Raw genomic sequence first — 11763 nt, 5'->3', positions numbered from 1 at the left:
ATTACAAATATAACTAGGAAACTTTAATAAAATATGAATATATTTTTGTGATTTTTGTAAATCGTACTTTTCGTTTTTTTGATAAACTAAAAAAAATAGAAAACATGATAATTACAAGATTAAATTCACTATTTTTGCCATTTGATTCATTGGCTTTCAAAATTTTTATACATGCTTAAATAATATTCATGATATATATTTGTTATGGACTACGAGTTTTAGCGTTTACATTGTTGTTCTTTTTAACAATTTTTACTTTTTAAATTTTTTATTTGATAAATTAGTTCGGTTTTATTAAGTTTCAAAAAACTCGGTTCGGTTTAGTTGTATAAACAAAATTCGATAATTTGGGTTTGTTGGATAATAGGAAATAACATGGATGTTATTTAAATAGTTGATATATACATTTTATTTTTTGTTATTTATATTTTATTTGTAAACAAATTTAACATATATTTTATAATTAAATAAACACAAAATAAAATTTAAATATCATTTCAAAGTAGCACGCAGCTTTATTTATTTACTTTTTCGAACACTTAAAAAGTAAAAAAAAAACAGTGGAGCCCATCTGCTCCGAGGTACCAGCTTCAATGCCCGCTCCCTATATATACAGTCACCCCTTGTTCAACAATTCCCCAAAAATGGCCAGAGGAGGAAAGCTCGACAAGATCAAGTCCGTCCTCAAGAAGATGCAGTCCTTCAAGCTCAGCCGCTCCAACGCCAGCTCCATCGCCGCCGCCGCCATTCCATCCGACGAAGACGACGACTCCACCTCCAAGGACCTCCACGCGGTCTACGTCGGCAATTCTCGGCGGCGCTACCTCATAACATCCGACGTCATGGAGAGCCCTCTCTTCCGTGAGCTCGTCGGGCGTCGGGGATCCGTCGGCAATCATGAGTCGGTCACCGTAGCCTGTGAGGTTGTGCTGTTCGAGCACCTGCTCTGGATGCTGGAGAACGCCGATCCTCGGTCGGAGTCGCTGGGAGAGCTTGTGGAGTTCTACGCATGCTAACGGACGGCGGGGGGTGGCGGTGTACATTTGTATTAATTTCCATTTTTTTTGTCCTCTCCGGTCAAAATGTTGCGAGTAAATTAGCGGTGTGGATTTATTATACGTTGGGGAAAGCGTTATTTCACGGTGAGGATTAACCGGCTAACCCATTTTACACTGCTAATATCGTTATCTGAAAATTGTTCTCTTCATCCTTTGTTCCTCTAATTATCATTGTTTCGGTACAAACATATATTTTAAAATAAAATTATAAATAAATGTTTATTATAAATAATTATTAATCTTTAATTCTTTATAATTGCAGCCAAAATTAAAAATATTGGGAATATATTAGGTACAACAAAAAAATTATCATCTAAAGTATAATTCGGTACACTGGATAAGAGAGGGATGGATAAATAATCCTTATTATCCCACATTTGATATCTTTTTAGAAAATTATCACGGGCCTGTGATAAATAATTTTATACAAGGATAAAATATCACTTTATGAGATTTTTAATTTGGCAAAAACTTGTATGAGACGGTCTCACGGGTCGTATTTGTGAGACGAATGTCTTATTTGGATCATTCATCAAAAAGTATTACTTTTTATGATAAGAGTATTACTTTTTATTGTGAATATGAGTAGGGTTGACCCGTCTCACGGATTAAGATCCGTTAGACGGTATCACATGAGACCTACTCTTTTAATTTAATGATAAAAAACACGATAAATGACTTATTTGCCATCAATATATAAAAATCCTAAACCCTATCGTTCTCTCATTTCACCGCTTCATCAAATAAATATTTTTATTTATTTTTATATATTATGTAATATGCAAATTATATAAATGAATTTGAGATAATTATATAAATGATTTTTATAAATCTCAATAAAATTATTAGTATCACTCTATTAACTTTAAAAATTGATATTTAACTTGACTCACAAAATCAAAGGCTCAAATATATCATATTATATAATATATAAAATTAGGTAAAAATAAATAAATCATGCAAGCACTGTCGACGCATGAAGCCGCATGAACAGATAAGAAATATAAACTCAAGCAACAACTTTGAAATTATAAAATTTATTATGATAAGGTTAATTTTGTCATTACAATCTAATATATAAATTTAATCACACTTATTAATATCATAGCAAATTTTAAATATAATATCCTACGTCTTATTTATCTTTAATTTATATTTATATTATATATCACATGTTTATCTTATCATGTGTACCAAACTATGCCTAAATAATTTCTAGACGTGAGAAATGAGGATGAGAGTGATAAAATTCGATGTTTAAGAAAAATTCGAGTTTTTTTCCTTCTATTACAATGGGTGGCGACTGAAACCCCTTAATTTACAACAATTGAAATGGAAAATCAATGTAGATTTGGAAAATAATGGCCATTTCGAAATTTAAAACAGGAGCACACAAAAGTCTACTAATCTTGCACTAAAAATTAACAAGCTTGAGTTTCAATCTGATTTTCTGGAGTTTAAAAAGATAATTTTTTTTAAAAAAATGTTATGGAACCCATATATGGGTCAGATGCCCTCGATCAAACGAGATGATAAATCGAGAAATGTACATGAGTAACTTCCAAATATGCACATCCTATAATTAAAAATTTGGAATGCAATGTAATATAAGACAACATCACGAGCATTATACAAACAACAAATTTAGGAAGCGTAAACAAATTAAAAAATAATTTATAATTAATTACTTCCTGAGCTTAGTTAAGTAACAAGGGAAAACATAAGATTAGATTCCTAAGTAGAAAATTACAATGTAATTTTATTCTTAATCAGTATTTAAACTTCCCTTTAGGCAGCACCAATTTGGAGTTATCTGTTAAACTTAAATTTAAAAAGAGCCATTCACTTTTTATTTTATGTTATATTCGATCGGTTAGAGACAAAATTTTGCACGGTTAAGCATGTGAAGAGGAACATCAACTTAGAAACATATATTTTAAAAACAAATAAATAATAAAATTTTGAAAATTGGGTAGCATAATTTGAACATTTTTAGGAAAATATACATGTAAATTGCTATATTTCATTTTACTGGGAATACAGTCTACACCTGCCCTCCAATTTATTTTCAAGAAGTTTAGTGTTTTTGGGAAAATATTTTATTGGGGAAATTTTGTCGAGAAATGATGATTTTATATGTTTGGTAATACTTCTCGAGGGAAGATTTTTACCAACTTATAACTTCATGTAAGATACGCCGCTTAATATTATTATTATTATTATTATTATTATTTAGGATGTGGGAAAAATAGTCCAAGTAGAATTCACAAGAACTTAATTCAGTCAATGAGAGACATCTAACATGTAGCTGTTACCATTCGATGCACANATATAAAGTGTTTTTGGTTTTTACTATAATTTGAATTATATTAAGTCAACTAATATATTAAAGAACACATACACATACAAAGGTAAAAAAAATAAATGTATAAAATTTAGAAATATTTTTTATTGTCAAGAGTAAACGATCAAGAATATTTCGGAACCTNTATATATCACATGTTTATCTTATCATGTGTACCAAACTATGCCTAAATAATTTCTAGACGTGAGAAATGAGGATGAGAGTGATAAAATTCGATGTTTAAGAAAAATTCGAGTTTTTTTCCTTCTATTACAATGGGTGGCGACTGAAACCCCTTAATTTACAACAATTGAAATGGAAAATCAATGTAGATTTGGAAAATAATGGCCATTTCGAAATTTAAAACAGGAGCACACAAAAGTCTACTAATCTTGCACTAAAAATTAACAAGCTTGAGTTTCAATCTGATTTTCTGGAGTTTAAAAAGATAATTTTTTTTAAAAAAATGTTATGGAACCCATATATGGGTCAGATGCCCTCGATCAAACGAGATGATAAATCGAGAAATGTACATGAGTAACTTCCAAATATGCACATCCTATAATTAAAAATTTGGAATGCAATGTAATATAAGACAACATCACGAGCATTATACAAACAACAAATTTAGGAAGCGTAAACAAATTAAAAAATAATTTATAATTAATTACTTCCTGAGCTTAGTTAAGTAACAAGGGAAAACATAAGATTAGATTCCTAAGTAGAAAATTACAATGTAATTTTATTCTTAATCAGTATTTAAACTTCCCTTTAGGCAGCACCAATTTGGAGTTATCTGTTAAACTTAAATTTAAAAAGAGCCATTCACTTTTTATTTTATGTTATATTCGATCGGTTAGAGACAAAATTTTGCACGGTTAAGCATGTGAAGAGGAACATCAACTTAGAAACATATATTTTAAAAACAAATAAATAATAAAATTTTGAAAATTGGGTAGCATAATTTGAACATTTTTAGGAAAATATACATGTAAATTGCTATATTTCATTTTACTGGGAATACAGTCTACACCTGCCCTCCAATTTATTTTCAAGAAGTTTAGTGTTTTTGGGAAAATATTTTATTGGGGAAATTTTGTCGAGAAATGATGATTTTATATGTTTGGTAATACTTCTCGAGGGAAGATTTTTACCAACTTATAACTTCATGTAAGATACGCCGCTTAATATTATTATTATTATTATTATTATTATTTAGGATGTGGGAAAAATAGTCCAAGTAGAATTCACAAGAACTTAATTCAGTCAATGGGAGACATCTAACATGTAGCTGTTACCATTCGATGCACATTTTATAAACTATCGGATTAACGCAGTAGTCTGCAAACCACACTAGCTAGCTAGATAAACTACACTAGCTAGCTAGATAAACTACATTAGACAAGCTTTGTACAATATGTTTGTCTTAAAATTGTTGGTATCTAGATAATCAAACTCATGACCATTTTTCAAATATTCACCAACTCCGATAACTCATGAACCCTGTTGGAGGCACCATTGCTTAATATTATTAAACTATATTTGAGTTGNATTATCAAATATTTAATATTCAAAAGTAAATTATATATTTATAAAAATAAAACAAGTTAATTTAAAATTTTATCTAAAAAGCTAATATTTAATTGCGTTTTCGTTAACCCCACTTTCTTCACACTTTTGTCCGAACCGTAAATTTAAATTGTCTTCGTGCTTCATACCCGCTTTTGATTAGAACATCCAAAAATCAATTTTTATTTGTTCTAAATTATCCTTTCGTGCCATTAATAGTGGGTTATTAAATATCTAATTACCAATGCAAATTTATTCAAAAAAATTTTACTTTTGAGTAATTAATTAATATAAAACACAATTAAATCTATATATTTAAAATAAATTTAGACTAGCGATGAAATAAAAAAAATGTGGGGTTTATGACACTAATGATTGGGTAGGTAAAGATTCTTGGTGATTAACTCGATTAGTTTGTTGTCAGACAAAGCCTTTAATTACGCTTTTGAACAATTTATAATATTAATTAGGCGCATTTTGGTAAGATTATCTGGAAACGCGTTTGTTTCAAGATGCGATTCCCCACTGTTAACTCGTTATTTAATTAACCGATTTCGGCTTGGTACACGACAATGTAAGAATTATGTTTTGTTAGTTTTGCCTCATTGAGGATAATTTTTGCCCTTGATATATAAAATTTTGATGAGTAGGAGCAAAATGGAAATATGAAAATATTTTAAAATTTAATATAAAAAAATATGTTGTCGTAGGAAAGATGGACAAACATCCATATAATATTTCAGCGTTCTAAAATCTATTTTTATTATTTATAATTTTGTGTTTTTTTTTCAATTATAGTATATCCTTCAATTAATAATTTGACCTTTCCGTACTCCCACAAAACTTATTTATTTGATCTTAAAAAAATAAATTAAGCATAATTTCTATTTCATTTTATATAAAAATTCACAACCAATGAAATGACGAGAGAAACAAGGTGATGGGAAGTGTTCTTGATACCAATAATGACATATTGTAACCTACTTTGAAAACATATCATTATAACTTTACAATCAATATAAAATAATATGAGGTCCATAAATATATATAAAAAATATGCAAATTAAAATTATATCAATGAGAACATAAATGTTTTGATCAACTAATTTGCTCTATTTTAGGTTATGATCCATTAAGTAATTTAAGTTTTAAAATTTGCTAGTGGTGCCTTAATTTTGAATTTTTTTAGCTTACCGTCATATTTTGATGGAGTGTTGAAATAACACCTGAAAATACTGGTGTGACACCGAAGCAGCATAAGAAGTTGCTGACTTGTCTGGTGTCATATTAGTAATTGACAAAAAATAGCTAAATATTAAAATTTAGTGTACCAATTAAAATTTGAGCTTGTGCATTACATAATATCATAGCTAAAACCCACCATTATGTGTTGGACTGTCCTTATGAGCCACCTACTAATGTTTTGTAAACTTTACGTTCATTCACGAACATGAGGGGTATACTAAGATGTCTCAAATTGGCTGTACTAAGTTTTTTGAACAATGCTCCTCGTCAAGCTAGTTTTTGGGATGAAATTAGAGTCAAAGTCCATATTTTTAACAGATTATACCCATACTTTGTGAAGTTGGCAAAGTTTACACAAAGTGAAGCAGAGAATTTGTTCCCTTGCTTTTGGACAATCTTGATATCTCCATCTCTTGCTCACTCAAAAAATAGTCCAATATAAGTAAAAGTAAGGTAATTGCCAAACTCTTCTGTGATGAAGTTAGATAGATATCTTTCAAATAAAAAAAGATATGTACACGTTGAAATCTATATTAAAACAAAACTTTTCACTCCACTGTAACCCAAAACAAAATAAGATTATAATGAAATTCATAAGTAGAAATCCCCGAAATAAGATCCTTCCCTCCTTACCCCGACGCCGAACTTACCCGCGTTGGGACAATATAATAGGGCTAATAATAAAAACAATTTCAAGAAAATGAAAGTGAAATGGGATGTATCATGCACTAAACTCCAACAGTACATAACCAAGAAACATGACATGTGAAGAAATAATCCCACAGCACAATCTATGGGCTCTTTTATTTTATTTTTGCACTCTCTGAGAAAGACTGTGAATCGAATACAAAAATGGAGTAAAAAAGTAAAGTGTTGAAATGAGATGATTGAAGAGAAAGAGAAGACACATACGAACATAACACGATGTGATGCCAAACAACAAGTGATCTCTCCGTCTGTTCCGGGATATCCTTTTGTTTTAATTCATCTGCTTTTATTTGTTAGGGCAGAACAATTTTGATCCAGATAAATAAATCATGTGTCAGTAACGGATTTTTGTGTCTAGTTAACTGGATATGATATCATAAAAAAAATGTATGTAAATATCGTACTTGGTCGTAAAAATTTATGCTTCTGTGACGTGTTTTGATGACTCGAGCTGAATGAATATACATACATATTATTGGATCATTTTGCTCAAATGATTAAATTCACTATTGGATTATTTTGGATTCATCCCACAATACATTCCTACATTATCCATCTACCATAGTTTTGTACTCAAACTAGCAACTCCACCACATCAGGATTCACTATGTGTTACCCACCCACTACACAAGTATACATGATATGATCAGCCTTCCATTTTCATTGTTTGGTAGTAATAAAACTTTAAACAGTTGAAATGTTTATACATTACATACCTGTATAGACAAATACCGAGCATGAGATTTTATTTCGGTAGCGAGATGAACCCATTTTCACTATCTTAGGAAAATTTTAGGTGCTGGTTATAACTTTTGTGATGAATTAATTCAATCTAAAATTTAAAACCGATCATGTTCCCCCAAATTAAAGAAGTTTTTGGCTTGCCCCTGTTAGTTTCATGTACTTCATATTTGTCCAAGTAAAACTATCCAATATGCATGTTTGAAAAGTGAAAATGATAAAGGTAAAAAGACATTTATTAATGATTAATCCTCTGAAAAGTTGTCGGAATAAAATCGAGACCAAATGTAGCACATCCCTATTTTTCTCGAGTCCTGCTAACTTTGCTATTTGTATAGATTAGCCTATATATATATAATATATGCTGCACTTCACTAGCCATATGGCCTAGGGTATTTGCCTGAGCCCTATTTGGTGCCTAGTGTATGAGTTGTGGGCCTTCTATTGTTTATTATTTTCCATTTTTCTTTCTTTTTTGTATTTAAATCACTGTCAAGTCCATATATTCTCTATGCTAGTTATCAAAATTAGGGTCCAAACCGGATATACGAGAGACTCGAACTACTAATGAGTTATTTGTGAGTGGACTCGATCAAAATTTAACTTGAGCTTAATTTGATCGTGCTCGATTCAAGTTCGAGCATATCGAGACTTTACTCGAGTCGAGTTCGAGTTTAGTTGTTTATACTCTCGAGTACATAACTCAGATGATTTAAAAATTAGAAGATATTTTTGTCAATAGATACCTAAAATTTAAACCGTAAATATATTAAGAAGACTTTCGAGCTTTTCTAGCACAAGCTAGCTCCAGCTCAAGCAACTCAAAATGTACATGAGTTGAGATCGAGCATGAAGTTTATTACTGAATGACATGATCTGTTATGTTTTAGGTGGGACAAAATATCTTCATTCATAATTTTATGTAATATATAATATTGAAAAAAAAATTATATTATGATAAATTTAATAAGAAACAAAATTATCTCAATTTTATCCAAACACAAGCATTACTAGATGTTATAACTTTTGGTACGACAACATCCTCTCGTTCCTACAACAAATGTCATGATTAAAGCCACGAAAAGTTTTTTCAATGGTTAGGAGAAGGATTGAGGGAAATAATTATCGTAGACGAGAAAAAATCAAGATATCATATTTAATCAATTGTCCTATTTTAAATAGAGGGATTTTTGAAAATGGTCTTCTACCAGTATCTGTAATGAAATTTGGCTTTAATTTAAATTATTTGTTTAAACTAGCTTTTAGTTATGTTAAATTCCAAATATTTCATTTTATTTTTACATTAACACACAAATTCATTAAAATGAGCTAATATGATGATATAATATGGAGCTACTGCATATTTTATTAGATAGTTTTTTTTATATTTCACTTACGTATATTTTAATTCTTTGCATTTTTTATATTAAAATATATATTTCTTTGTTTAACTTATACTCATAATTTATTTTTATTAGTTGTATTAATATGACATTATTATTATTATTATTATTATTATTATTATTATTATTATTATTATTATTATTGAGAAAAGAAATTATGTGTACCGAGAAAAAGTTTATTTTAATTATTTCGGAAGATGATTCTAATTTCACCAATCTCGATATAAGTTTTGAGTGGTTAATATTTATCAGTCCGTCGAGTAATTAATGTGGCCCAAACCTTGCTAATGAAATCTCGTAATTTTGGTCCAATCGCTACTACACTTATGGCCCAATACCCAATACATACAATCTATGTATATAAGTTTTGACATGTACCGTGCACATTCATGAGAGAACCGATGATATGAGACTTATCTATAAGATGTGATAAACATATAAAAATTACATATATAACCTTTGCATGATAAAAAGATCGAAGGCTGGTAGTGAACACTCCAATATTTTATTAATTTTCATTTAAAAATTTATTTAATTTTCCATACAATTGTGTTTATTATCAACCTATTACAAGAATTGCCTACCATTTATTGCTTAATAAAAAGGAATAAATAATACAACAAATATTAATTTTGCGTGAATGATTTCCATGAGATTCTTTAGTCTTCCTTTTCTGCATAGTCTAGGCTGTTGTAAGGGCTAAAAGCCTCAGCAATCCAGTTGCTTTTCCTCCATGGTTTCCATCCCATTTCTTCACAAATCTCATCTGTATGGTTGATGCTGAAAGTAGAGATACAGCTTCTTTTGTAGAATCTTGTTGTCCTCTTCATGATATCGATCTCCTCCATCGTGTCCCCGAGCATTTTTTCGACACTCGGGAGTTTGAATTGGTCATCTACGAGCCTTGATAGCCATTTGCAGCGTATTTCGGCCGTGTGGAGATTGGAGACGCTCTCGATGTAACCGACAAACGCCATGTTAGGGATAAGCGGATTAATCGTTCCCCTAACAACGTAACGAAGTTCGAGTTGATCATGAGGGTCGAATAAACGGAAAAAAGATTGCTTTATAATACTTTAATGTAATAGAGAATGTGTAGTACTTGTATAAGGGCATCATGCCAGAAGGAAACTCAAGCAAACTTCGGAATGGATCAGGGATCATGGCGTTGAGCTTCTGCTTTCCATCGAAACCCGTTGCAAGAACCACCACGTCCGCCTCCAGTCTGCTGCCATCGTCGAGCTCGACTCCCCCTTCATAAAAACCCCACTTCGAAGCTCTTTTGAAGTCAATCTTTCCTTTTTCTGCCTCACAGAAGAAATTTTCCGGCAAGATAGGCATTTGGCACGACGCATAATCTTCCTCGAAAGGATGATCGGGTTTCAACCCATATTTCTCCAACGGAAGAGTCCATGTCAAGTATGATTCAATAATCTTTGACACCATTTTTCTCTATGAAAACCATGAAAAAAGAAAAAGTTAAGCTCCCCCTCCACAAGAACAGTTCTAAAATTTGGCAAAAACATTATATGTAGAAGGTTACCATAGGAGAGAGTGCGGTACAAATAAGGGACCTAAAGAAGCCTTGATTGGGTCTTTCCTGGAGGAACTGGGCAGCCCTTGTGGAATAGAACATGGAAAACGGTAAACCCCATACTGAGTAGTGTGGAACTGTCCACCGCAGAGTCCTTATAACCATGGTACAAGTTTGACCTTCTGGTCCTGTATATTAACATACACGAAACCATATCAATATCGTTAAATCGGGAAAATAGTTGAAATCATCGACTAAGTTGTTGTGTTTTGGATTTTGATAATTTATGTAGTCAAATTTTGATCTCATCTTGTAAGTTGCAATTTTTTTTGTATTTAGTTGTACTTTACTAGAGTGCTTACGTGGTGATATCAGCACTCCACGCCTGACCATTCAATTTCCATATTAATTATAGAGGTAATGATAAATATACATTTAAGAAAAGATTGGAATAAATAAATAAAGTGGGTGCATCATTCTGTATTATTCTAGTTCCATAGCAGTGACATACATATATTCTATAAAAGGCCAAAGTTTAACATTGTTTAATTTGGTTCACATGTGATGGACTTTCTTGAATTTTATAATAGATGGACGAATTTTTATTCAAAGTTTAAACTAATTTTAAATCGACCGAACATTACATGACTGAATAATTTATTGAATAATAATATTGCTTACAAGAAGGTTGCGAGTTTAACAACTATATTGGAAAGTTGACTTATCTGTCAACCACGCTATCAAGAAAATTAACTTGAGAAGCCGAGAAAATATATATATTAATAGTTGGATTAGATTTATTCAAGGTTAACGCAGAACCATTTAAAATACTTTGCTTTGAAAGTTACATGATTAAATTTNTATGAAATTTTACCTTGATTTTCTAGAGCACATTCATATGCCAAATCAATGGCAGATTTCTTGAATCCAAATATTACAACTTTCTTCCCTTTGAGCAACTTTGTTGTTTCCTCTTGGTTCATTTTGCAGTAGTCTAGCGTGTGCAGCACTTTCCCTTTGTATACCTCAGGCCCTCTGTTATTTGGAAATTTGGGTATCATTGGGATATCGCCATATTTCCCAGCGCATATCACCACACACTCGAACGTATGCCACTAAAAATGGAAATAAATATATGGTTTTAGATATTATTTATTTCAT

At 30.9% G+C, this 11763-nt stretch overlaps 2 protein-coding genes across 2 annotated transcripts in view; one reads left to right on the top strand and one right to left on the bottom strand.

Annotated features, from left to right (window-relative positions):
* Positions 1–530: 530 nt before the first annotated feature.
* Positions 531–1182, top strand: LOC140961424 (auxin-responsive protein SAUR76-like). The gene has a single exon (XM_073419933.1). It carries the CDS (start codon positions 594–596, stop codon positions 1014–1016), a length of 423 nt encoding a protein of 140 aa, XP_073276034.1. The 5' UTR covers positions 531–593; the 3' UTR covers positions 1017–1182.
* An 8537-nt stretch (positions 1183–9719) lies between these two features.
* LOC140961416 (probable flavin-containing monooxygenase 1) overlaps positions 9720–11763 on the bottom strand; it is a 2834-nt gene continuing 790 nt past the window's right edge. Inside the window, exons 2-5 of the mRNA XM_073419920.1 lie at positions 11477–11717; positions 10612–10790; positions 10171–10520; positions 9720–10073 (exon numbers count right to left, since the gene is read on the bottom strand). Coding sequence (XP_073276021.1) covers positions 9728–10073; positions 10171–10520; positions 10612–10790; positions 11477–11717 — 1116 coding nt within the window. The 3' untranslated portion in view covers positions 9720–9727. The remainder of the gene's footprint in view (positions 10074–10170; positions 10521–10611; positions 10791–11476; positions 11718–11763) is intronic.

The sequence above is a fragment of the Primulina huaijiensis genome, chromosome 2, assembly GCF_012295235.1.
Source record: "Primulina huaijiensis isolate GDHJ02 chromosome 2, ASM1229523v2, whole genome shotgun sequence".
Taxonomy (NCBI): Eukaryota; Viridiplantae; Streptophyta; class Magnoliopsida; order Lamiales; family Gesneriaceae; genus Primulina; species Primulina huaijiensis.
The sequence above is the reverse complement of the archived record's forward strand: the minus strand, read 5'-3'. Positions and strand labels throughout refer to the sequence as shown.

Excerpts from the sequence above, each read along its gene's own strand:
- LOC140961424 (XM_073419933.1), top strand. The coding sequence starts at position 594 with ATGCCCGCTCCCTATATATACAGTCACCCCTTGTTCAACAATTCCCCA.